The 27,815-nt window shown below is 46.1% G+C and overlaps 1 protein-coding gene across 4 annotated transcripts; it reads right to left on the bottom strand.

Annotated features, from left to right (window-relative positions):
- On the bottom strand, positions 1-27,241 carry RBM27 (RNA binding motif protein 27). Of its 4 annotated transcripts, XR_003573312.1 has the most exons (23): positions 27,123-27,241; positions 24,274-24,392; positions 23,375-23,499; positions 21,512-21,618; positions 20,739-20,929; positions 20,234-20,320; positions 19,666-19,929; positions 18,892-19,125; positions 17,660-17,794; positions 15,498-15,647; positions 13,518-13,665; positions 13,108-13,261; positions 11,711-11,977; positions 11,491-11,619; positions 10,591-10,713; positions 10,005-10,079; positions 9,732-9,896; positions 9,210-9,314; positions 8,926-9,117; positions 8,569-8,655; positions 8,017-8,127; positions 6,418-7,415; positions 1-12 (listed from the first exon to the last, which is right to left on the bottom strand). XR_003573312.1 is itself a non-coding variant. In XM_027902260.1 (22 exons), exons 1-22 carry the CDS (start codon positions 27,179-27,181, stop codon positions 7,329-7,331), a joined length of 3,114 nt encoding a protein of 1,037 aa, XP_027758061.1. In that variant the 5' UTR covers positions 27,182-27,241; the 3' UTR covers positions 4,424-7,328. The 4 variants fall into 4 exon arrangements, 1 of the variants encoding a protein (XP_027758061.1); XR_003573314.1 differs by lacking the exon at positions 15,498-15,647; XR_003573313.1 differs by lacking the exon at positions 20,234-20,320.
- Between the last annotated feature and the right edge of the window lie 574 nt (positions 27,242-27,815).

The raw sequence follows: 27,815 nt of genomic DNA, 5'->3' as shown, positions 1-27,815 counted from the left end.
CCTGCTCTGAACCTTCTCTCCCCTCCCCAGCCCACCCAAGGCCATGCCAGGTCTCATTGTGGAGCCCCCGTGTTTGTCTTCACCGTGAATCTGGAAAAGAAATTGTGTTTCCAGACCTGAGTCAAGATTAGTGTGACAAAATAAGTTCTGTTGCTGAGATGCATCCAGTTATCAAAATCATACAATCAGGGGGAGTAGTTTGGGTTGGAAGGGATCTTTAAAGATCATCACTTGGCTTTGCTGAACCTAATGAGGTTCCCATGGGCCCACTGCTCGAGCTCATGTGCCTGATCTGTGTGGAAGAAGAGGATGAGCGCTGACTCTGGAAGGTTCCTGCAGACCCTGGGTTTGCACAGCACATTTCCAGCGCCCCAAAAGCGTGGGCTGTGCTGCACCCTGGATGATATGGCTGTTGCACAGCACAATCTGATTGAGGAAATATCTAGGGTTACCCAGACAGTCAATTATTCATCAGCTAAACAGCCAAGCATCAATTACCTGGCCTGATTCTCTTATTCATTAAGGAGATTGAAGAATGCACCTTAACAAAGGAAAAAGTTGCTAAGTTACAGGAGCTGCCCCGTGGTGGGGCCGAGTCAGGATTTCAAGGGAAGGAGTCTGGCAGTGAGCAACTTCCCGAGGCCACAGTGTCCCCCACAGCACTCAGCTTTGCAGAGCCCGTTCCTACACAGGGTTTGGAGCAACGGGGTTACAGAGAGCAGCAGGATGTGCCTCGTGTGGTGCTGTGAGCAGGGCCTGAAATGGAGCTTTGAAAAAGAACTTGGAGGGGCCAGGGCAGGACACCTGTCACTTTGGGAAGTTTTTACTACAGGTGGGGATGGGATGGAAACTGTTTCTGAGAGCGAAGCTGCCAGTGGCATCTCGTCCAGATGGGCTTCCTCTGCGGGTCCAGCAGTGAGGGCCACCCCATGCAAGAGAGCTCCAGAGGGACTGAGTATTGGGCCAGCTGCTGAATTTCCTTCTGAGGAGAGAGAAGGGGAAGCACCTGGGTTCTGTGCATTGCTTCAGATTAAACAAGAAGTGCTCACTCTCCTCTTCTGTAATTAGAATCCAAGCAGAGCTCGGAGGGGCTCTAGTCAAGCAAAGCCTTGGACGTCCCTGGCCACAGGGGGCTCCAGGGGCTGAGCAGGTGTTTGGGGGTGTAAATCCCAGACCCAAACCAAAAGCCTTTGGCTTTAGCACCTGAAGCTGCCCTGCAGCATTGCCATGCTGGGTAATGAGGGTGGGTCAAACAGTCCAGCAGCAGCAGGTGGAAAGCTTTTTAATCTTTTTTTTTAATTTTTCAAGAAACAAGGTTTTGATTTGAGGTCCCGGGAATGCAGGAGGCCACATTCTCCCTTGGGACAGGGCCCCTTGTACTCACTTGTAATGTGCATGAATTATACAACTTGTTTCTTGTATCATTCCCTGAAATTAAAATTGTAGCAAAGGACACATCGGTGCTTGTTCAGAACAAACCTGGCCCCTTCCTGCTGGAGAGGATGGGAGCAATGGGATAATGCTTTCCAGGGGAGGAACAGAGCACTCAACTGCCAGGCATCTCTTCCTTGTTACATTTGCTCCTAATTCTAGAAATACATCTAAATGCAAGGACTATGTGCCACAAGAAATTAATGAGGAACAAACATTAATTATTCATGCCCTGAAACAGTAGGTCTGCTAATGTTTTTGCTAATCAACAAGTCAAACAGCTGCATCTTTGTCAGGGCAATCTTCGGGCAGACAGAAGAACAACGCTGACATGGACTATCCCAAAGTCTCACCCCCTGTCTAAATCAGTGAGAGGTGTTTGTCCCCAGCCCAGCCGAAGGAACCCAGAGTGTGGGAGTGAAAGCAGCCCCAGCCCTGCACTGCCTGGTGGTGCCAGAAGAGTATCCCTTCATCCTCACACCCTGCTCCCACATCCAGGGACACTGACAGGTGGGTTTGGCCAGGGATAGTCCAGGGAGTGCAGACGTTGAGGGAAGGTGCCACCTGCTCCCAAAGCCAGAGAGAGCTCAGACTTTTTAAAGTCAGAGTTAACTCCCTCGACACTCCCAACAGCCGAGAGTGAGCTGGTTACAGGAGTCCCCCTCACTATTTTGAGACCCACAAGTAACCCAAAGTCACGCGAAAAAGCAAAAAGGAAGAGTGGATAGAAGTGTTGTCTGACAGAGCTCTCTCCACCAGAGAGCACACAGAGGTATGTTATGTTGAGTTGACTCAAAATAATTTTCACATGAATTACTAAAGTGCCAGAAATGTATAATTTATCAGTGTTTAAATAAATCACTGGCAGAAGTGCTTTAAGGTTACCGGCGCAGGATGCGCAGCCGGGCTATAATTAACTCCCACGTCACGGAGCGCGGAGCTGCTCCAGCGGCGCCATGCGACACCACCAGGGCTCAGCGAGACGGAGCACAAAAGGGGTTCGGCTCCTAAAAATAGGATGATCGACACCAGAGCAGTCCCAGCCCTGAGCTGGGGGCAATGCTGGTGCCCCCTATGCCGGCCCTGGGCTCCTCCCCACCCCCTGGTGCTCCAGGGTTTTCCCCTTGGGAGCGCAGGCAATCCCAGCAGTGCCACAGCGCAGCTCCCAGCAGTGAGAGCTGTGACAGCACCCAACTGAGCTGGCTCTGCAGGGAGATGTGAGCTCAGCTGGGGTGCCTGTTCCTGATCACCCACAGCTGGCAGAGGGTCCCTGAGGTGCTGGGGGGGGTCTCTGCTGCACTGACAGGGTACCTGCCGCTGTTCCTGCTGTTCCCCTCTGGCCCTGGGCACTCCCCTCCACCCCAGCTGGAGGCACTGAGCAGTGACAGCTCTGTTTGGGCTGGAGCTTATTGACCAGATAAAGTGGTTTTTTTTGAAGCTCAAATCCAAAAGCCGTTTCTGAAAAAAAGTGAAATGGCCAGATGCCATGGAAAAGTCGTGAAAAAAAACTTGGTTTTCTATTGTGGGAAGAAGGAGGAAGCTCCAGATGAAGAAGGAGGCATCTGGGGCACCCCACACAAGGCCTTACCCCCACCCTGCCCAGCTCCACACGCCCAGGATCCCACATGGATCAATCTACCTGAGAATTACCAAGCAGCCATTGGAAACTGTCTGTGGAATGATCCTGGGGAAGGAGAGAGAAACAGCTCTAGTTTATCCATTTAGGTTTTGATCATCACAGTTGTAAATCTGTCATGGAATAAAGCAGTGGCAGCACATAAAAACCTCCAGAGAAACATCAAACTTACTTTTCCCTTTTCAACCCCCCTTGTGTCAGTGATCTTGTCAGTAAGGACCCAGACATGTTACACAACTTGCTCCACAGGACAGAACTGGGTCCCCCATTTCCAGAGATGAGTTAAAATTAGATTCCCACCTTCAGGAAGCCTCTCCAGACAGTTAATGCTGTATTCCATACAGCCTCGACTGGAGACAATAAAGACATTCTTGGCCTGACAAGTACACCAGCAACTTACCTTTACATTTGCTTCCTTCCAACAGGCTCCTGGCAGGATTCCAGCCCATGGCTGTGGGAAGAGCTCTCCCACTCTGCTGGGCTTGGGGAATTCTCAGATGATAGTTGGGATGGCTAGGAGGCAAAATACATCCAAAGCCACACACACACACGCTACTCCCCTTCCATGTTCTTTATATTTCCTTTTTCCATTAAAATTAATTTTGATCAGGTAGGATGTAGCAAGTGCTTTGAACTGGATGCCAAACCTTTCCTGCTCCGTGTCAGGATCTGTCTCTGGAGGGACGTGGCTGCCTCCTGCAGAAGGAGGATGGTTGGTGGCAGCTGTAGAAAATTCTTAAGTTCAACTCCTGGCACTAAGAAAATGTCCCAAAGCCACAGGTTTGACATGGAGAGGCTCTTCAGCAGCACAGAAGAGCCAGGTTGGGTTTTAAATCATCCCCTGGAGCCAGACACAGGGAGGGGCTGCAGGAGGGAAAGATTTGGAAAAACTTGGATCACAAACACTCACATTCATGAAGACAACACAGGGAAGAGGAGGGAATAACAGGAACTGGTGAAAGGAGCAAAGACCAAGAACAAAGGTAATAGTGGAATAAATTAACTTTCACCCCAACCTGTGAAGGACTCAGAACAGGCAGGTGTATCCTCTCAGGGCCTGTACCCAACAGCCAAGAACGCTGCAAACCTGGGAGAGACCAAGAAGCCACCCTGGGCTCTACAACCTTCCTTCATTTTCAGTTAAACTTTGAGCCCCAAATGCCAAACAACCTTCACCCTGCCTCCTCCCACATCCATTTACCTGTCTTAACTCCTTCTGTTCCAGAGCACTGAGACACTGGAGAGATTTATCTCCCAGCTCCGACATAAACCAATCCTGCACACAAATTCCACACACATAAATCCCCCTTCACACATCCGCTTCCCCCAAAAGAAGTGATAACACTCTTTTTGTGAGAGTTGTAATTTTTTTGAATGGTTCTGCTTCCAATTTATTTCAGTTAGAATTTTGTCTTTGCTAAATCTTGAACCATTCCACAGTATATCTTTATTGCAAAAAAGTCAACATGCATCTTAGAAATTCAGCTTGTAATCAATAAAACAAACATTACATATATGAATTTCAATGTATAAACAGTTAGAAATTCATCAATATCTCCTATTATCCTATTACACAAGTTCACAATCTGTAAAAACTATAGTACAAGGTTACTATACACCAAGAGGAGCTTTGTTCCTTTTCACATGATTTTGTTAAAGTGGTGCTTTCACAAGCAGGTGCCAGGTTGCAGATTTACCTTGTCAGCTCTGGAGATGGTTTTGTTTATTTTGTCAGCAAGGAAAGGGAGGGGATTCCTCCCACAGTGACTTGCTTTGCCCATCCTCACTGTCTGTCCCCCTGTCTGTCAGGCTGGCACAGGGAATCACACCTGCCTGGGGCACACAGGGACCCTGAGGGTTGTGTTTTGCTCAAGGTACACGTGAATTCCCCAATAAAGCATCACCATGAAATAAACTCAGCTGTACTGCCCTGCTGCCTATGGAATCCAAACCAAACCACTCCAGGAGAGCTCAGCATGCCCTAAAACACAGGGGGGTCCACACATTTTGGCAGAAGACAGGCCAGTTTCACACAGCCCCCCTGCTCCTGCTCCAGCCCCCTGAGCTGGTCGCAGCCCTGCTGCCCCCTGGGCACAGCCAGGCTCGGGGACACTGCCTGCCCCACAGGCACCAGCCAGCTTTGGGATGGCACCAGGGACTTGGGCCAGCCTGCCAGGGGTACTGTGAAGGCAAAATTAACTGTATGAAGCTCTCAAAGCCATTAAATAAAGCTCCGGCCCTCACTCCTCTCCTCTTCCCCAGCACTTCCCCTGGAAAAACAGAGGCCACCCACTGTCACTTTAGAGCTAAAACCATATGAAAAGGAATCCATTCCACGTGTGTTGAAGGCTACTGCAATTTGCTTACAGCTTAATTAATCCACTGTAATTTTCATTTTCCAAATACAAAAATACAACAATTCTTATTGAAATCTATACGCCGGTAGTTTTAGTACACAAAAAAAAGCAAAATATTTACAAAATTATACAGTTTAAGAAAAAGCTCTGTACAAAAAAATATATAAATCCTTTTGATCCCTCTCTCATTTTTTAAGTTGTCAGGACTTGGACATGTTTGCTGCAATGGATTTTTCAAGATACACACTGTGCCACAGACATTAAAATCCTTAGAGATGAAGGGAGAAGAGCAAGACATTCTTTTAAGTATATGGGGGATGGGCTTCACCTTGTTTCTTCATGCCTGGAATTTAGACTCAGTCCCAATTCTAGGAAAAGGTGATGTTTGGAACGGGACAGAATACTGGAAATGTTCCCTTCAACTGACAGGAAACAGGACATTATATGGGTTGATACCCCACCACTCAAGGATACAGAGTCAGCAGGGCTGTGACCCCAGAGGGTGCTCAGCACTTGCCCGTGGCCACACTCAGAGCCACAGGCAGGTAATGGGTGTGGTGGATATTGTCCTTCCATCAGGAGTCCCTGGGGAGTACAATGGTGATCACCCAAGAGAGAAGAGAACTGTGCACTGACATGGTGTTTATTTTGTGTAGAAATGTACATGAACTGCACTGAGGAGTGGCCAGGACCAGTGGACAGGTGAGGAAGGTGCTGCCAGGTGACCCGGTCATGACCCCAGTACCAGGCACAGCACCTGGCTCAGGTCCCTGACCTGGTTACCTGCATCCCACCAGCACACACCCCATTCCTGGGGGGTCAGATGGTACAGCAATAAGGCAATTGAGAAGGTAATGGAGTTCAGCTCAACATGTCTGAAAGAACTGCCCTTGGCCACGAGGGAATCCCCTTGAAGACCCAGCTCTGAACACCCTCGGGACGCTCATCCCTGGTTTGGGGCCCGGCAGGACAGCCTGGTCCTGTGGGCTGAACACTGCAGGGCTCTGCCTGGAACAGACAGCCTGGAACAGGGAGAGGAAGGGAGCTGCTCCTGGCTGGGGCCAGGTCAGCTGCTTTTGAGGGAGTCTGGAACTCCTTCCATTCCTGCTCACGAATACTGAAGTGTAGTAAACAAACAGTCTGACTTACACTGAGCCTTACACTGGAACTACAGAAGGAAATCGAGAGGGAGTGAAAATCCACTCCAGTGTGTCCCTGCTGATGTTTTCTGTGAAGCAGAATTTGAAGAAACAGAGTGAACTGGACAATGTTATAGCAATACCCTGTTAAATTGTTTCTTTTACCTCCTCCCACGAAAAGCAGCACAACATAGAGACTGTGTGGCTGTCAAACATACTGAAATAAATGATTTATGAACCTAGCTACAAATAATTCCTACTATAAGAGACTCGGTAGGAAACAAAATGCTACCCTTTTTCAACGAGCAAATGAGGCCAGTTTTTCTTTCATAATATTTAATGAAAGTTTGTCTTTACCCTAACCCCATAATATTGCTAAATAAAACCTGTAATATCTTTTTAATTATAAACTAACAAACCAATCACATTATAAAAAACCCAAAACAAGGTAATACAGGTGACACAAAAGAGGACAAGAAAATACTAATTTTCCCCCCCTCTCTCTTTCTATCCTTCTTAAATAGAAAAAAAAAAATCACCATCTTGGTGAGTTTGATAATCCTGTAAGAAGTTCCTGGGCCTTTGGATAGCTCAGTCTCACAGCTCTATGTCCCACATGTTCTCATACCAAACTCTGCTCATGGTAAATCTTGTGGTTTGAAAAGAAAGTAAAGCTTTTTTTGGCTCATCAACTTCCTTAAATAAACGTTTAAAAGATGCAGCTTGAACTATATTCCTAAAATTATACATTTCCAACATCAAGTTTCATCTTCTCCAAGAACGGGATTCATCCTCATCTTCATCATCATCGTCATCATCTTCGTGCAAAAATAAATCTGAGGTTTCAGTCTCCTGGAGGAAGAAAAAAATGGACTTTTAAACACAAGTTCCACACCGTGCCCTGGGACACATCACGCCACAGCCTCAGCTGTACTTGTACCTTAATGTGGTGTTTGTTACTGTTTGTCTCACAGACATGCACAACTACACCCTAACAGTTTTAGGGGAAGAATGGCAGCCTCCAATCAGGAAAGGGAAAGAGAGCAAAACTTCAGAGGAAGCTGGAATAAACCACCACCCATGCCCCTCCCAAAGAAGGTTCCTGTTAAGTGCCTCAACAGAAAAAACTTTAAAAGCTTAACGTGTTCAGAATTACAGGGAAGAACAGACACAGTGTTTCCTACAGTGGAGCACTAACCAGAGTCAGAGCTTTGCAGCCTGCACACAGAACCTGAGCCATCATCATCACTGACAAATCAACATCCCATCCACAAAGTGTCTGCCTTTTTTTCGTTTTTCTTTCCCTTTTCCCCATTTTAAAACGTGGGAAATGTACCTGACTATTCAAACCCAGTTCAGTTCCCGGTTTACAAAAACATCTTTTACACAATGTCTTCAGCACACAGAACACTGTATCCTAAGAGCTCTGAGCTATATTAACAGATTTTCATACCTCTTCCTTGGACTCCTCTTCCTCAATTTCTGTGGACACAGAAGGTACCTTGGGTTTGTGCCATGAGATCTGGAGCCGCCGGTCCTTGAACCGGGATCCCTGGTTAGCAGCCTGAGTTGTGTTTAAAGGAAAAGATTTTCAGCGAGAGGATCGAGTAAAGAACTTTTAGTATCACCAACAAGCCAGACCCAGTGCACGAGGTGCAGAGGCACATTTGAAGATCTCAAATATGTAAACCACAATCAGTCTTCTGAGAGCAACTTCCCTCACATCCAAATCTGCCAAACGCTGCTCCCGCCCTTGCAATGTCAAGGGGATGAGCAGAGCTCTGAGGGGATGGGGACACAGAGCCTTTACCAGCCAAAGCCCTGTGTCACTGTTCAGGTGGTACCTCCCTTTCTGTGGCACTACCTGCAGCAGCACCATACACTAGCGAGCTCAAACTGGGGGAACAAAGCCTCCAGAATTTTAAAATACAAAGGCAGAACATCAGTGGTTCAAAATTCTTATCTTAGGTACGTAAAAAAAAAATATATCCATGATTCTACTTACATTCTCAGCTTCTGAGCGAGACTTAAAAGTCAGAACAACACTTAACGGGGAATCCTCTTCTTGAAGGTCTTCAATATCTCCAAATTTCTGTGAGGGAAAAGTTCATTAGGACCAGCAGTAATATTCTCCTCCAAACCCACGATCATCATGGGCTACACTTGCAGTACTCAAGTGTACTGAAATCTGATTTCTTGGACAGAGGAGCGAGAGCCAGCAGACTCTCAGCTGCATCACTCAGCAATATTGCAGCACTTGTATTTTTGGGCAAAAGCTCATTTTTATTGCTATCCTATTAAGCAGAGCTTAATTCTGCAGGAGGAAAGGAAACATATGTATTAATTTACAGCTCACACTTACAGAGAAGTGCTGTAACAATTCATCTTTTTCCTCTTCAACGAAGCCTCCAACAGTGAGTGCTTTGGGCCGGTGATCCACCACCATGTGGTTCAACATGCCCCTTCCTCTGCCCCCACGGCCCCGGCCCCGGCCTCTTCCTTGGGCTGGCACCGTCTTTCCTCGACCAACAGGCAAGATTCCTAACCGGGCAGCCTGGGGAGAGAGCACAGCCACCCCACCGTGAGGGGACCCGAGGCACTGATACCTCAGCAATCCATTCACAGCACCAGCGCACACCAGCTCACCTCCACCTGTAACTGATTGAGCTTCTTCCGCAGCTCAGTCGTGTCCTCTCCAGAGGACAGCCTCTTGTGGAAATCCAGCTCTGCATCCAACAGTTCCTTCTGTGCCTGGGAGGAAAAGGGGCAGGAAGAGAAAACAGGAGGGAAGGACAAGAAGTGTAATGCATGCTTGTAAATGTTTTATTCTACTTCAGCAACATGTTGATGTGAATGGTACAGACAGATCAGGGCACGACAGCCACGCTTTCCTCTAAATTCCATCTGTTCTGATTGTGTGCATGTGTTGTCCCCACCATTTTTTGAAGGAACCAGAATCCTCTGCTTTAGAACTGGAACAAGTGTGAATGAGCTACAAGCAAAACTAGGTCATGGAGTTCCTTAAACCACGGCTTGCTCATCCATAGTTATCACTCACATTAAAATACTGCTTCCAAGTGTTTTGATCTAATGTTGCTGCATTTTTAAGACATATTATTAGAAACAGTTACAAAAGACAAGCAGGCAAGTGTGTTGCACAAGAAATACCTCTGTCTTGGACTTCAATTTGGATGGTGTGGAGGTTGCAGATGAAGTTTTTAATTCATCCTTTAACTGAGATATTTTTCCTGTTAGTTCTTTTAAGGTCTTCATGATTTCTGCTCTCTCTTCTGGTTTCATGGCCTTGTTTTTCTCCAGCTTGGATATCAGCATCTATGCAATAATGAAAGTGCAGGAACATTAAATTCCAGGAAAAACAGCCCTGAACAGATAGGTATCTACAAAATCAGAATGTATTTACTAGAGACATTCCAGACTTACCTTCTGGCATTCTATTTGTTTTTCTAACATCTCCTGCTTCTTTTTCCTCATGTCTTGTTGGAGTTTCATTGCCTCCTATATGAGGAGAAAATGCTTTCTATCAGTAAAAAGCAGTCTAGCATTCTACATACTCATACAAATCATATTGTTCTCTTCAAGCTATGGAAGTGAAGCCCACAACAAAAACTACTGCCTGCAAAACGCACAAGTACAGAGTATAGCTGATCCAATAAAAAAATGGTAATTTCCTGCTGTAAAGTACTTTACTTTTTGCCTCCTTCAGATACCTTTTAAGAAACATACCCTATGCTGTCATTCAACTGTCTCATACCTGCAGAGATGGAAATCAGAGAAATGCCTCCAGAACACTCCACACAGTCAAGCATGTCAAGTAAGACACCCCAAAAGGACACTTCACCCATGATTAGCCCCAATGTGTGTTTGCAAGACAGTCCCATAACGATGACAAAGCCCATACCCCCGCAGAAAGCTGTACAGCAGCATTGAGGTTTCAGGTGCCCATCAGACCTTGCATTTAAAGCACTTTGCTTACAACACTGTCAGTCAGCCATCAAGAGTCAAGTACCTGTTTTTTTTTAAGGGCTTCTTGCACATCGTGAGGTTTAGACCCTGCACCAGACTTCAGGGATGTCTTTAAATTTGGAGAACTGTAAACCATTTTTGAGTGGCTTGTAGAAGTAGGATATATCTGAAATGGTAAAAACACACACACTAAAATATGGAATAGCTTGAAGTGACTCTGATATACCAACAGGATACTTCAGAGGGACATATACCAACACAAATGTCCAGATTTGTATAATGCGGCAGAAAGATCAAGGCAATTAAAACACATAGATAAAGACATCAGTCTAGTTAAAAGGATTTCTGCAAAAGATACTGTCCTTCTCCATGCCAGACTCACTCTGCATCCTGATTCCTACTAGGACACCACTGAAGGTGATGAGTTCCATCTGCCTTAGTTTTAGCTTCACAGTCACAACTTAACATCACACCTTCTGATCAAATGAAGCAGCAAAAGCAACTCTATGCTTCCTTTCTTTCTACAGTCCAGAACACATGCTGCACTTTGGTATCAGTATGAATTAAACTGTATCAGCTTGAATTCTGGGCACAAGGAGTCTCTAAGCTTTAGCACTGCTGTTAAAGCACAGCATAAGCTCAAAAATCACTGAAAGCCAATAGATTTGCCAACAAAAAGCTGATCTCACATACAGGCTGTCAGATTTGCTTACTATGAAGCACTGCCAAAAATATTTTATGCTATTTAAAATACTGATACTTTGTTGCTAAAATCATTGTCCCTATTTCACGTAAACAGCTGATGAAATGAGGGAGAAGTGACTGACTGTGGCTGCACGGAACGTTAGTGAAAATGAATAGAACCAAGTGGGAACGATTCACAAGTCCTTCCCAGCTGACAGGTCAAACTGAGAGCATGACCATGGCTGGTTTTCAAACATACCTGAGACTCTTCCACCCCAGCCCCAGGCTGGCTGAGCTCGGGCTGGCTCCCACCCGCTGCTCCGAGGCGCCGTTTCACCGGGACTTTGTTAAGGACATAGGCACCAGATGCCAGGGGTTTGTTCATCACCTGTGTATCCAGATATTGAAATGTGAAGATTAGATATTTTGCTTTCCTGCAGTCCCTCTGGAACGCTGCTGATCTCCCCAACAGCACGTACCTTGGACAGGTTGCTGCTGTGCACGGTCACGGCGGGCTGCGTGGCCAGGGCCTGCTGCTGGAGGTGCAGCTGGTGATGGAGGGCCTGGGGGGGGTTTGGCTGCTGCTGCTGCTGCTGCAACGTGGGCTGCTGCTCACTCTCCCTGTGCCACAGCACCCGGATAAACCGATTGCTCAGCACCGCCTCCGTGCTGGAAATCGCCTTCCTCGCCTCGTCATTACTCAGGTACTGAATGAGAGCAGCTTCAGGGTCGTTCTGGAAAGCAACCTAAAGCAAAAGTTCATAAATGCATTATTTCTCAAGGAAGGAAACATCTCAACTGGCAGCAAACCCATCTATAAGTAATCTGCAACCACGAGTGGGACATTCAGCTCAAAACACGGGTAGGACGCTCTATGTAATTAAAACCAAGTACATTTTGGCAAACATTACATGTCCTTGCAGCAAAGCCTATATACAGTAAAGACTCTTCCACCAACAGCATCACATTGAGAGAAGTGTGCAGTGCCACTGGGGTATGGCTGATGAGACCCTGATGCTGACCCAAAGGCTCTTTATTCCAACCCCCTGGAAGGCGAGCACTGCCCGAGGGTGCACAATCTCAGCACACCCTCAAAGCAGCAGTACCTCAGAGTCTAGAGTAAGACTCTTTCTCTAAAAATTAATATCACATGAATAAAAATGTATCTTGGACCTCCTAGTGCAATGATTCAGATAGCACATTTGAAATGCATTATTTCATTACAGAGGTGCAGAAAGCACCAAGGTATCTTTTGGGCTAAGACATAAAATTATCCACTCAAGAAATCACAGAGGCTTCCCAGGTATGTGTCTTTTATTTAGACCTATAACTGAGGACTTAAGAGGCCATTGTTTATTCTAGAAAAAGAAATGGAAATTAAATGTTATTTTAACCATGTAACTTGGTTTTTAGTACTTTTCCCATTCTTACAGGGCAATGGACAACACTGAGCTGGAATCAGTTCTAGGATGCCAAGTGGTAACAAACTGATGCAGATAAAGACTCCCCTGGTAGCATCTTTGTCAAAATCCTGACTATGAAATACTGTAAGACTATCATACAAGAAAAACTGTCAGATTATCTCTTTCAAAAGTTATATGCAAGTTCTTCAAACACTTGAGTTGGTTTAGACACAGTTAAACTTGTCAGTCTTTCAAATGTAGTAGGGTCTCATCAAGGCAGAAGCCAACATACTTTTACAGAATTAAGATAATAACACACAGTAGACGAAGAAAAGGTTTCTTTGAACTTGATTACCTCCTCTCCCAGTAAGCCTCCACTAAGATTTCTCAAGAAAAACATGCAATTATTCCAACAGGCTTTGGGTAAAATAAAATACCCATGCACAGACATAAAACTGAACTTTGGCTTTTACCTGAATGTTTACAATAGTTCCAAATTTGCTGAAGTGTTCATTGAGCTGTGTAATATTGTTCAATTCTGGTGGAATTTTTCGAACTTCTAATTTTGTATTCGTATACTGATTCTTTTTCAAAAACCCTGATTTGTTCTGGTTGTTATTTGCTTGCCTAGAGAAAAGGAGAACAGGAGCGGTTCAGACGGGCACAGGTGTCCCTAAGTAAGGCAGAAAATGTTAACACACATTTTTTCCCTGAAAATACACCCTCTACACACTAATAGAAAAGAGCTCTGCCCACCACCCAATGTTTAGGCACCGTATTACGTGGACAGATTTTCTGACCCAACCACTCCAGTTACAGAGAGTGGTGAACAGCAATGTTCCCAGCACTAACAGCAATCAAGTGCACTCCCATTAATTCTTACTTTCCCAGCCAGGGTTTCTTCAGTGGTGGACATTCCATGTTACTTGGAGATCTTTTCCTGCTGTCTGGTTCCAGGACAACTCTAGTGACATTGCTGCTGTTATTTGTAATGGGAATGGGAGGTTCAGTCTGGATGATAATATTGGCAGCTGAATGGAAGGAAAAAGGCCTGTGTTATTCCAGCACACATGGAAAAGCTTTGCCTTACACAGCAAAACATGACTGAGGTTAAGAACATAAACATTAGGAAGACTTTACCAAATTGGTCAGTTTTGTTTCTGAAGTTATTCCCAGATCAATCCCTAGCCTAAGTAAACATCCTGAGGGTAACAAACACAGTCCAGCCGGGAGGGATATGGTTTTGACCTTTAAGGTTAATATTAGCTTGAACAAAGCTATAACTTCATCTTTCAGGTACTGAAAACTCAAATTCTACAGGAAAATGAGAGGGGAAAAAAACCCACAACAAACCCAACCAAATCCCAACAAAACAGAAAAGCAGGTAAACAGCCAAGGCTGAGTTCCCAGGTTCCCAAGCTTCAGTTTAGACCCGGGGGCAGGGGCTGAATAAACAACCAACTTTCCCTGTACGAACCCCTGACAGGGTAAAAGCAATGAAGAACCCATGCCTTCCACTGCTATCCCCCTTGCCAACCCTCCAGCCAGGCTTCAGCAACAAACTGTTAATTAAATACAGCTATCATGCTCTCTGAAACATTGGATCTAAAGTTTGAAGCAACTTCTACCAACATAAAGTTTGCTAGAAAGTTATATATAACCTTTGCAAGAGTATGCCCTTGCTGTTAGTCTCCTGTCTGTGCCAAATATTCAACTCCTAAAAAGAAGTCTGAGTTATACAGCAATTTCTGTGACTTGTATATCAGCCAGAGCTCTGCTGGTTACACTGGTGAGAACAGACTGGGCATTTCCAGGCCTGGCTTTGATCTCACTTTGGAGGATGATTTGAGAGCAAACCTTTCCCACCTGTGACAAAGACAATAAAACAAGTGGTGTGAAGCCCCACCACTGACCACTCAGCCCAGCTTAGCCCTGGGATGGGCTCTCAGAGAGCCTGAGGGGCAGCAATAAAGCCCCAACCCTGCCTCTGTGACAGCCATTAATACACAAATGGCAACAGCAATTTCTGCAATAATATTTAACTATATTCTTTACAGGATGAGTCACTGGAAAGAAATACTGAAAAAAAAATCTTTCTTATCTACTGATTAAGAAACATTGAAGTGTAACAACAAACATCAAAATTTAACATTTTTGCTTTCAAGGATCAGGGCAGGAAAAACAGGAGGGAAAAAGAAAGTTTTGCTGCCAGAACTAAACTTTCTTTGAAGAGCCTTGACTTGTTCTCTTCCCTAAAAGATATTTTGTACACGTCGTCACTAAGAGACCACACCCACATCCACTCAGGTAGGGGTTAGGAATCATTCAAGTGCAGACTGGGATTCCCATGGGCTGGGAGAATTGGAATGCTACCTGCAATGTTCATTCAGAGAGAACACCTGGCTGACAGAGTCAGACCATCAAGCACCAAAACATGCCATGACAGTTCCCCTCTTCACTACCACAACAGCCCAGGCAAGGACTGTGATCATCACCTCTGTGCCCTTGGCTAATCAAAAGCAATCTGCAGACTGTGCTGCCAAAGCCATCTTTAGGCACCATTTTTCTTTCTAGGAGCTCCCAGCACGTGGAAAGTGCCTTCACAGGCTAAGGAGGAACAAATACCCAACCAACCAACAAAACCCTTGTAACATCCCCAAGCAAGTGGTTATTTTTAACAAAAAAGGCTGCTTTGACTTTAATATGATCATATTAGCACCTTCAAAAAGGTAGAAATGCCCAAAAATTGCTCTGAAACACTAAGAGCAGTGAGAAAAAGTAGTGCTTTCAGCCTGAAAACAGGGAAAAATGTTGACGGTCTTGGACAAAAATAGCAACAGCAATGACCAGAAACCCTTCCTACCTCGAGGATTTGTATCCATCTCCCCAGATGTTAGGCCAATTAGATTTGGACGCTGCATTTGTGCTCTCGTAAAGAACTGCCGATACTGAGATCTACCAGCACTGGTAATACTAGGAGCTTCGGGGTTATAGCCATCTGGCTCATATGTATCTACAAAAAAAGGAGAGAAATGACAGGATTTTTCAAATGAGTTTAAGACTCGGGGTTAATTTTCCTTTAAGGAAATGCACGGATGTCCAAGAGTCAGAAGCTGTTTCAGATGAAGAGGAAAGAGAGGTACAGCCAACTTGTGCAGCCATTTCAAACCCTCACCTGGACCCAGCCTATCTGGGCACATTCTCTTTTGGTTTTTAATGTGGTACTGTTTGTTCAAAGCACACAGGTCACAACACTGAGTACTGCTGATCCACTGACTGGAAAGGCCCAAGGTATCTGTGTGACAACCTGCACAGTGCCTGGCAGTGTTTCAAGGGGAGCAACACAAGGTTTGATTTGGACATTTATACTGCAAGGCCTAAGATGCAGAGATTTTCAGTCTTTGCTGCCCAGTGGTCTAGCTCACTTCAGAAAAGGATTTTGGGGGAAGAACATACTTAAATAATTCCAATCAAAGGAAACTGAGAAGTGAGGTAAGGGGACCAATACTTACCTACTGAATTCTCTTACTTTATGTAAGAGTGAGATCAGCTGCCTATCCCAGGTAAGGTAGGAATGATCATTTTCATCAGAAGGGGGCACCATGAGAACACAAGATGACAGAATTGACTGCTATTGCTCCTCCAGCCCAAGGTCCAAATCGAGGACAATGGATTTTTCCACAGAAAAAGAAAAGCTGTACAAGAACTAGAATGAATGAAGTCTATTAAGAGCCTCCACAGAAACACAGCACATCCTGGAACAGAATGAATGCCTGTGAAAGGGGACCTAATAGATGTGAACTCCTCTAAATCTCAGCTCCTTATTCCACAGCAACAAAGCCAACCCTACAATTTAAAACAGATGCCCCAGAATACCTACACTGATGTTTTACAGTTTCAGGCTCTGCCAAGAACTTTCACTAACCCTGGAGGAGCTGAACTACAAGTTCCTCCTCCCCGACTTGGCACATGGTTTGACTGCAAGAGGGCAGCCAGCAGTTATTACCACAGCAGTCCAAGAACAGGACATGAGAATCTCCACAGCGGTTCTGGAGAACAGAATTACTGTGAGGCCCTGCAACAGGCAGAATCACACATCAGGAGTTCTGGAGCTGAAAGGATCAGATGGTGACACCTAAACAGCTGACAGCACTTGGGGATAACTGAATAGATTATCGAACAAGAAGTTTGAGTGACTGAAGTTCTGAAAAGCATGGAAGTCACAAAGAAGATGACATGGATCATGAACTGAACTAGAGCCTTCCTTGGAATAAAATTTAGAATATTTATTGTAAAAACCCTAGATGAGAATATTATAAAACACTGACATTTAATTATCTTATTTTGCTCATATAGAATATGAAAATGCCATTAATCCTTTCATTACTAAAGAAATAAGCTTTACTGTGTTTAAACTAAACAATCTAGGACTCTCCAGGTATTTTGCTATTTTCCCTCGTAAAACCCACTTTTTAAAACTTTGAGCTCTGTTAGGGAAGATAGATATGTCCAGTGAAAGCCATCCACTTTAAGACAGAAAACTAGAACTAAGTTGACTCTGGAAAAAGGATAGAAAGAAAGTACTGATGCTTATAAAGACTGTACAGGCTATTGTGATACACAACTGGAAAAAAAAAATCTCTCACATGTAGTAATATAAACTGGAGAGGAATAAAACCTAAGTTAAACAGCAATTACAGGTTTCCAGATCCATCTTTTGCCTACTAATATCCTACTGAACAGCTTGAGGATGAAAGGATCCCTTTCTTACAGAACAATCTGACTGCTGTGAGCACATGAAACCCAAAGGAAGCTCCCACAGCGCTCTTCCCTCACACTGTGACAGAGCACTGCTGCCATTCCACACTGCAACGGATGACGGGCTGACCCAGGGAGACCCATCAGACTTCTTTTCGGATTCGTACATACTGGAGGAAGACAGATGATAACTTCTAATCACACATCAGCGCAGGAATTTTACAACTGTTACGTCTAACAGATTTAAACCAAGAGACATCTGCTTACGTTCTGACACTGTATAGAGCAGGTTCTGGGGCAGAGGAGGAGGCAGCCTTGCTCCCACGGGTGCCAGACTGGGCACTGCGCTCGTCCCCGGCTGGTCACGGTTATTTATCAGGTTGGACTGCGTTAAAGGTGGTCCTACAACAACACCCCAGAACAGATCACATAATCACACACTGACAGCTCACAGACAGAACGTGCAAACAATTCAATACCATTTGTTTATGCTTTGCTTCCAGCAAGGTCAGGGTTGTAAATATGTTCAATCCCACTACAATAACAGTGAATTGAAAAGCTTGTTCAGGTAAGTCACTCTGATTCCAACACCTTTTCCCCTTTCCAGAAAAGACAATGCTCCAAGGGAAAAGCAAAAAAGTGTCTTTTCTTCCCCAGAGGTTTGTTAGTGCAGGAGCTGCATGAACTACAGCAACTCCTCCCTCAGCTCTGCCATGGAGAGCCAAGGCTTGCTCAGAGCAAGAGATCAGATCATCATTTAGACTACAGTTCTGAAACAGAAACTGCAGGGCAAGAGGCATTCCCAGACAAGGAATTTCCCTAGCTGGTTGTGCTTTGATTACCTCATGTACCACACAGCCATTCTTACTGAATGTATTTCGAAAAGGACCCCAAGTGACACTACACAGCCCATCCTGAGCACTGTCAGATCTCTCACTGCAAGTGAGTTGACCCACCAGAGGCTTCATGCAAAGGTTAGGGTTAATCCTGTATCAAATTAGTTTTCACCCCAAAGCTGCTGCTATTGGACACAACCATCACAGCATGTATTGTGTTCCTGGAACAGAGAGCACTGAACCAGAGCAACCACGTTCTTAATATGCTACTTCTTCACAGAATTCATAAGGTGCAGCAAGATAACATAAAAGGCTGAACATCTTAGATCACTGCTGAGCTAGAACAGATCTTACATGTGTCAATGATGTATTACTCTTTAATGGCAGGTAATGCAGCACCAACACTGGAGCTTTATTAGAACCCTTAGGAGATTGAATCTCAGTATTTTTTGCATTTGAGGAAAACAAAAACATATAAAGTGTCAGTGTCCAACCCAACCACCACCAGGCTTATGAGATGTGCTGAAAGATCCCCCCTGCTCTACTCCCATGCTCTATTTAACCCAGTTTGGACATCGTGGTTCACAAGCCGGCACTAACGGCCAGCAAAGAAACCACAGCTGGTTCCTGACGTGGTGCCAGACACAGGCAACTGTGACTCACGTGGGACGGGCAGCACGACGGGCGGCGGGGGCTGCGGGTGGGCCGGGGGCACCGGCAGCCTCAGGCCACGCACGGGCCCCGGCAGCGGCGGCAGGAGCATCCCCGGGGGCGGCGGCAGCCCCGGCGGAGGCGGCGGAAACGGGATCATGCTTGGCAAGGAAACTTCGTCCACGACTAAAGGATCATTTCCGTGGTCAAACTGGCAGAGATCGCCAAGGACACAATATCCTCGCTCTGCAAAACAGGACATTTCGTGTCTTGTCGGGGAAAAAAAAAACAACCCCGAAGTTCGCAGTGATTTGTAGCATTTCAGATTTTGCTGGAATGCCTTAATAAGGAAAGCACGCAGTCACTGATACAACATTACATTATCAGATAAGGTTTCAAAATAATTCAAATTAGAACAGTCTTTCATAAAAGCATACAAGCTTACATGCATCCATCATAAAGGCCAGTCAGAAGTACTAGTTCATATTAAACACACACACCGCAATCTGCAGCAGGACTGCCAGTGGCTGAGGTATTTGCACATACAGAACTGTGAACAAAATCTGTATGTTCTTAACCAACAACTGTCACAGCATAAGCAAACTGCTTCAGTAAGACTAGTTATGTCCTCAGTATGATACAGGTCATCTCTGCACCTCTTACATACAACCTACACATCACACGCCACTGCGGTGTGACTTGTTGCCCACATTTAGTGAATACCTGAAAAACAAGTCACACAAACACCGAAACCAGGCATGGAATGGAAAACTAAGGAACAGTTACCGTCATAATCCTGACATCTTCTTTTAGGAGGAGGGTTTCTGCCAAATGAACTGGGATTGCTGTGATTGTTGAAGTAATTTGACCAGCTCTCTGTGGTGTTTTCAAGGTGGTGTGCAGGTGCAACTACAGTAACAGCGCTGGGAATAGCTTGTGCAGAGGAATACTGTTCAGAGGATTTACTGGAAGATGCGGACACCGGATTATATGAGCCTTCAACATCATTTTTTTCACTCTTGTATTTTGATCTCTCTCTGTCCCGGTGCTCTGTTTAAAAAAACAAACAGTTGGGTAAAGCCTTCATGGTTTGATCTACGCATCAGGGCCACGAGGAAGTGCTAATACACAACATTTCCTGAAATATTCAGTGTTCTGCATGTTAAGCTGTTCTTGAAGGAGCTCAGTCTTACCAATGGAGTAAGAACTAAATATAATGCAAACAGGGGTCTAACTTCAGAAATCTCAATGTTTTCTTTGCAAAATGCACGTTCACTCCTTTTTCTATTCTGGATTACAGTTCTCTTTTAAAGGAGAAAGAGAAGGGCAAAAGCCTTTCAAACAACAAACATACCTTTGCCCTTAACTAATGTGGTCTCAAGGTGCGTTGAAATCTGCTGTAATCTGTGGCACTTACTTTTCCAACAGGCCTGAACTAGCCCTAAAAGAACAATGATCACATGGCAACCACTGCAAACAAACCTTCTCTAAAAATATACAGTAACAAAGTGAAAGAGAGGGAAACACTGATTTGCAAAAAGCACAGTCTTTACAAAGAGAAAAACAACAAAAAAAATCAACAGCTTTGTCAGAACACACAGCTCAAAAATACAATCTACTGATATCCACGGGTATACACATGTGGATAAATTAAGAGGTTAGCAAAGAAGAAAACAACCCCTTTAATTGTTCTACTCCGAAGAACAGCACCTTAATTAACAATTTCAAGAACACAAAGCTCTCAAAATTTGCTCCAACTACCCAAGGGCACCTCCTGGCTGCTAAAGCAGAGAGGACATAGGAATCACACCCGGCACTGCCATGGGATGTTCTCCTGCAGCAGCACCCTGGATACTCACCACTCCTGCTGCCATCCCGGTCTTTGCTCCGGCCCCTGCTGCGGCTGCGACTCCGACTTAACCCTCGGCTTTTGCTCCGGCTTTTACTCCTGCCCCGGCGCCAGCCAGACTTCTCCCTGTACAAGTCACTCCTGTCATAGTACCTGTCATAGTCCCTCCATTTCCCATCATCCCGCTTTTTTTCTCTGGTCCTAGAAAAGACAGATGTAGAGGATGTTCGTGAGAGGAGGAACCAAATTCAAAAAGAAGCTCGCAAGAAGGCAAGGTACTGCTCGTCCCTCCCATCCATCTGGGCAGTGAGACATTCCAGTCAGAATTTCCCAACTTACAGACAAGTACAGAAGCTCAAAGCTAAATCACTGGTCTGTGGAAAGCAGCAAGGGCAGGACTAGGAATTGGCAAGGTGAGACAGTTACAATGCTCAGACTGGGACAGGCTTAAAAGTGATCTTCACTGTGTGAACAACTGCCCCCAGCCCCTACAGACCTCCAACAGTGCTCTTCATTTATATAACAAGGGAAACAATGGAACTGATGACATTCCTAGGAATCATCATTTGAAGAATACTATCTTTCTTAGAAGAGGCCAACTTCTTGTGAAGGGTTCTCACACACGTGATCGGCATACAGACAACATACCAAAGACAGAGAAAATGAGGGAGAAAAATCACAGAGAATTTTTTTCATAAAAATCACTACCTACAAGGTAAAACTCAGTAAAGATATTGACAACAAATACAGATGAATATCTTAATATTGTGGCTCAAAGCTAACCTTTGCTCACTGGAATCTCCACGGCTCCTCTGGGGACTGGAATACTTCTTCTTCCTGCTCTCCCGCTCTTCTTCAACTGACTCTTGAAAATTCTGCTTAACACACAACTACCGAACAAGAACAAGTATCACTTTTTTTTAATGAAGAGCGCGACATCAAAATGTACTTCAAGTTATACACAGCATCCTACATAAAACAATATTCAAGTATTACTTGCCCACAATACTGAAACACTACAAGTAATCAAGCACTAGAGGGGTTTTTGTCTCAAAACTTCCAGGTTTTTATGCAGATATGCCTCCAGATAAAACCACTTCGATGTTTTGTTTCTAAACAGGATTCAGGAAAATCAAGATCCCTCTACACTCTATTGCCTTATTTAGCATAAGCAATTCTATCAGCGAGGTATTTCCTGAACCTTGGAACACAACTCAGGAGTCACCTCTCCAGGTAGGAAAGTCACTGGTTGACATTTTGAATAACTGCTTTAAGGCAACAATCTGCTCACACGGTGGAACTGGTCACATTTCTTGCTGGCCTCCAGCAAAGCAGGTTCAGAAGTCTGTCAGTTGTACCACCACTGCAAACCACTGACCCACTCTGCCCTTCTGCTGTCATTTCACACTGCTAACAAGCTACTGTAAATTTTGGTGACAAAAGTTGACATGCAATAATGTAAAAGATTTTTTTTTTTCCAAGTAAAACAAAAAGGAAGGCTTCCTACATGCTTGTATAACAGGTTTACCTGGGGAGAACTAGTAGAAATATTCAAAACTTGGCCTGACAGGGCTCTGGACTTGCCTGACCTGCAGCCCTGCTCCCAGGACAAGGTTCATCCCACCTGGGTCCCCTGCAGCCCTGACTCTGTGTAATTTTAAGTGTTGTTTATTTTGTGGCCTCCATTTGCAGGACTCACACCATACACTGAGCTATCTGACAGATCTTGATGATCTGCTGATGGCCTTGCTGATGTCAAAATAACTAATTAATGTCCTGATCCTGTAAAGCTGTCCCATAAAGCTGCCCTAGATATCTTTTGCTTGTTGCCACTTCCCTCCACCCCCCAAATGTCCCCCTCTGTCCCCACCAGAGCACTGGTTAAGTGAACTGAAGGTAGCTCTTTGAGAACTGATGAGAAAGCTCTTACAGTAAAAATCTTGTATAGTGGCAAATTATGAACTTCCATAAGTAAAATTGTGTGTCATAACCTCAGATAAAAAAGAACATCAGAAAAGAGAGCAAATAAGTAAAAAGCAACTTTAATTCAAATCATGTGATGAATGATGTTCTGGTAAATAAGGACCCGTGTTTGGGTTGACCTGGGTTTGGCTGACTGACAAGATTTCAGCAATTAATTGTCACCATCTCTCAAAAACTTAATTGCTTTCAATTTTGTCAATGGAACTTAAAATCATGGTAAAAGAGAGAACTGTTGGCAAACAAACTCTATCTTGCTTTCCAAAGTAATTATTCCATTACAGAGGCTGATATATTTCACTGGTTCTATGCATCACAGAAAATATTCTAAGTAATTTCTATTCCTCACAAAATATACAAAACTAGAAATGTTTTGGACTGGTTTTGCTGCTTCCCCCTCTCAAACTTTTCCAAATAATTATTATCTGGTATTGCTAGGGCCACGTGAATAGGATTTCTGAGTGCCACTACTCTCAATCACACGATGGCTTTGGAAAAGTATTTAAAATGTTCTTGTCCAAATTGTCACCTTCCATTGCTCTTCAGACACACACAGGTCACAGAGATCATTATTCACAACAGAGTGCATTTTTCTTCCATGTTTGCCCTCACAGATGTGTGAGAGCTCATTTGAAAATTAAAGGCAGGCAGAGCAAATAACGTTACCTCCTCCTTGACTTCTTCTTTCTCTTGCCCTGCAGGCTTTGCCTCTGCCTTCGTGGGCTCAGCAGAAGGAAGGTAACTCTTGGTGTACAAACTTTCAAAAAGTTTATCTACAAACCCTGAAGTTTCTGAGGATACAGAACACAAGAAAATATTGTTATAAATGGATTTAAGGGCACGGTTACATTTACCAGAGAAGACCCAGAAAACAATGGGCTGGGTGGGCTGCTCACAGCAGCAGCACCTCAGATTAACAAGCCTTAGCTCCACTGAAGGAGCTGGAATTACATTCGTGGGACTTGAGGCTGTTCATTTAGAGAATGAAATTCATCAGGTATATCAAAGACAGCAAGAGAAACTTCTCCTGTTCTAAGGAGTGAGTATAATCAGACCCTGTGATCAAGGAACAAGTTCACAGCTACTCCATCAGCTACACTCAGCAACCTCTTTAGAGCAATTTTTATGAGAGTAAATAATTCACAGCAGCAGTTCAACATCATGAAAAATGCACAATAACTTCCCCAGTGAGCATCAGAATTTCAGGTGTTTAGAACCTTGAGTATGAACCAAATTGCCATGCAAAGCTCCTCAGGAGCCTGAAGGATTAACAAGGATCAGGTTTTCAAAGGTGACCAAGCACCTGTCAGAGAAGCTTCTGGCAGCACGACTTGCACTTTAAACTAAATTGCTTTCATTTCAGAGCATTTCCCCCCACCCACTGTGAAAAGTCCAAGTTACACAACTTCACCTTAAGATTATTATTTTTTTAATCACAAGATCTTTTTTCCATCACATTCTGTAAGAAGCACTCACGGATACCAAGAAGGATTTTGAAGGCGACAGTGGTGCATTACCCTCTGTCCTCCCCCCCAGAGAAGTGAAGCCCCCAAAGAGAGCTGTACCTTTCTGCAGGAAGACATCCAGCTGGTCAGCACAGAAAGCTTTCAGCTCCTTCTCAGGCTTGTCTTTCTTGACTAATGCCACGACATAGTTGGCCAAAGCGGAGGGGTCTGCATCACATCTGGGGAGAGGGAGAACCACGCTTGGCTGCTGTGGAAAACCGACCTCGTGGGGACAGTCACTACCACAGTCACTGCTCAAGGAGCCCCCCAGAGCTTCTGCAACACCCCTGGGGTGCTGGGCTCACACCCAGCACTAGCACAGCTGCCCTGGGACCATGGGGCCAGCAAAGGGCTTTCTGAAACCACAGCCCAATATTTTAGTTGCCTCAGCTGCACGTGACAATGGTCCCACTCCTCTGCTCTTCCTGAGCTTTGCTGAGGGAAAACCATCTCTCTTTTGGACAATCAGACCCACTGCTGAGCCCCCTCTGAGCCCAGCAACCACACCTGCAAGGGCTCTCTGGGTATGGCAGAGCACAGACCAGGGAAGGTGCTGCACAAGGACTGTGAAGGGTTAACTGGGTTTAAAGGTTAAAACATTGTTATGAAGCAGTTCAGAAAATGTCACAGAATCACATTTTCAATATGCACACAGAAAAGTTCTGCACAGCCTGACGTGCTGGGTTTTCCTCCCCAGGGATGCTCCCATGCCAAAATTTACAGTGATCCCGTAAAACGCCCAAAGGGGAGCAGTTACCAACCAGGTTCTCTCCCCACACTCCCTCCCCCTTGTCTGGCTTCACAAAGGCCAAAGGTACCAACTTTGTGCAGTGACACCCTACCACTAATCTTCATGTGGGATATTTTTTTAGATTCCATAATTCAGCTATTAGAAACACACTCCAGGTATGAACCAGTATGAACAACAGTGTGACATGATTAAGTGACAGCTCCTTGTTTTGCCTCTCAGAGGATGCAGATGTCAGCTATCAGCTGAGGGCAGGAACCTAAACACTCATGATTTAAAGACTTATTTTTTCAAATTAACATTCACAAAGGGGATCGTGTATTTTCTGAGAATATTAACTATGGAAATTAAAGGGAAAAGTATAAAGTATACAGACCTCAAAATAATTTAAAGTAAGAAAAAAAAATCCAGAAAACAAGCAAAGGGCAAAAAGCCACACAGAGGGCAACTGGTGAGAGAAATAAAAATCCTCAATGAGCAGCAATCAGGCAGCTCTACTCCCAGTTACCCTGCAACAACATCCAACCTCCACTGAAAGCCAGGATAAATGGAGCAATTAACAACAAAGAAACCACAAACTGACAGATTTTACACACAGAGAGAGATAACCTGTATGTGATGCATCCACAGTGTGTGATGTGCTGAGGCCCTCATGCACTGACTGAAACCCTTCCATTTCAAATAAAGGAGATGATCCATCACTTCACAACCATTCCCTTTCCTTTCTCCACACATTAGTCCCTCTCAGGCACTCCCATCCCATTATGCAGTGCAGGAGTACACAAGGTGTGTGCTCAACTCCAGGTGAGCCAGGCTATATTGTCACTACAGAGTCCCTGACTGGCAGGGCCCACTGTCCCAATCCCTTGATTCTCTGCCCAGAGAGCCCCCACCTCACATCCCCACAGTGCACCTCAAGTGCCCAAGGGATGCTGGAGGCTGACTGAAGCTGGCAGGGAAACTGTGAGAGCAGGAGTCATGCTCCAGTCTAGAGACTTTCAGCAGAGTTTGACCAAAGCCCAGAGAGATCCATGACCTTAACAACGGGAAAGAAAAATTGGGGAGAACTTCCAAAGGCCTGATACTTAACGACAACAACTGAACAGTCCTAAGGCCTATTTAAAATTCTTCGTACAGTCTCGGTTGTACTCTGTGGGAACCTTAAGGCTGCCAGGCACTGACCAAACAGCTTCTCCCAGGAGACTCCTGCTGCAGGTGAGACCCACCAAACCCCTCCTGTACCTGCACCACCAGCACCTGGGGCTATTCAGGCACTGCCTGCAGAGCTCAGGGCCAGCACAAACCCATCACCACGCTGCAGCCTGGATGTATTATCAGAACCCATAAAATGCATGAAACAACGTGGATCCATGCTGACTCCAACCAAGTCCCACTCCCACTGTAAGTAGCAGAATGCAAAGGCCGAGTTTCCACAGGTTTAATATTATTCCCGGTTTTATTGGCTCTTGCCAGCCCTGGGCTCTGCTCCGGGGTCACACAGCTGGACTGAGTGCCCACAGTGCAGCCAGGGTGGCAGGTGGGGTGGGGGACACACCAAGCCAAAGCACACTGAACTACTGAGGCTGGAAAAGAGTTCCCAGATTATCGAGCCCAACCTGTGACCGATTCCCTCCTTGTCAACCAGCCCAGAGCACTGAGAGCCACATCCAGTCGTTTCCTGGACACCTCCAGGGATGGGGACTCCACCACCTGCCTGGGGAGCCCCTTCCAATGCCTGACAATCCTTTCCAGGAAGAAATTTTTCCTGATGTCCAACTCGAACCTCCCCTGGCACAGCTTGAGGCCGTTTCCTCTTGTCCTGTCCCTTGTTCCCTGGGAGCAGAGCCCGACCCCCACCTGGCTCCACCCTCCTGTCAGGGAGTTGCAGAGCCAGAAGGTCCCCCCTGAGCCTCCCTTTTCCCCAGGCTGAGCCCCCCCAGCTCCCTCAGCCTCTCCCGGTGCTCCAGACCCTTTCCCAGCCCCGCTATCCGCTGGGGGACAAAAGGTCCCGTCTCGTCTCGGAGCCAGGGCTGTCCCGGGCTGTCCCGCGCTGCGGGCGCGCCGGGCCCGGCCCGGGGGCAGGGCCGCAGAGCCTCGGCCGGGCCCGGCCCGCGGGAAGCGCTGCCCGCCCAGCCCGGCCCGCTCACCCCACCGCACTCACATGGGCTCCAGCAGCTTGGCCAGCCAGGACTTGAGCGCGTCCACGCTCTCGATGATCATGGTGGCCCCGCGCCCGCCCGCTCACAGCGACACCGCCGCCATGGCCGCGGCCTGCCCGGCACCGCCCGCAGCGCAGCCTGCTGGGCACGGCCGGGGCGGGGCCACGCCATCGCCGCCAATCACACACCGCCGCCCCGCGCCGCCAGCCAATGGCGACGGCCCAGAGCCCGACCCGAGGGTCAGGGAGAACCAGCAAGTTCGGTGGAGCGAGCACATGAACCCGCGGCGACATCTTGGGGGGGGCGCTCTTAAAGGGGCATCGGCCCGGCGGGAGCTCTGAGAGGTGCGCCGGGTTTCTCTCCCCTTCTCCACCAGGGACAGCTGACAGCGGTGACCACCCCGCTGTCCCACCTGCCCTCCTTCCCTCCCTTCCTCCTTCAGCTGCGGTCAGCTGTCTTCACGCTACAAAAGGCCTGAGCCTCCCCCCAACCCCCGTGCCGTGGTACGGTCTCGATCTCCCCCCTCGGCCCTGCCGCTGTTGGTACGGCCCGCGCGGTCTCGTCAGGTGTGGCAACATGGCGGTGAGTGAGGGAGGGATGGGTGGTCGGCCGGAGAGCTTTGGGCTCCCCACACATCCCCCCGGGGTCGCTCTGGGGGCCGCGGCCGCTGGGGCAGAGGCCTCGCACGGGCCCCT

This window comes from Empidonax traillii, unplaced genomic scaffold (genome assembly GCF_003031625.1).
Source record: "Empidonax traillii isolate 1590-97213 ecotype Southwest subspecies unplaced genomic scaffold, ASM303162v1 scaffold22:size5013007, whole genome shotgun sequence".
Classification (NCBI taxonomy): Eukaryota; Metazoa; Chordata; class Aves; order Passeriformes; family Tyrannidae; genus Empidonax; species Empidonax traillii.
This window is presented reverse-complemented; position numbering and strand designations above follow the sequence as displayed.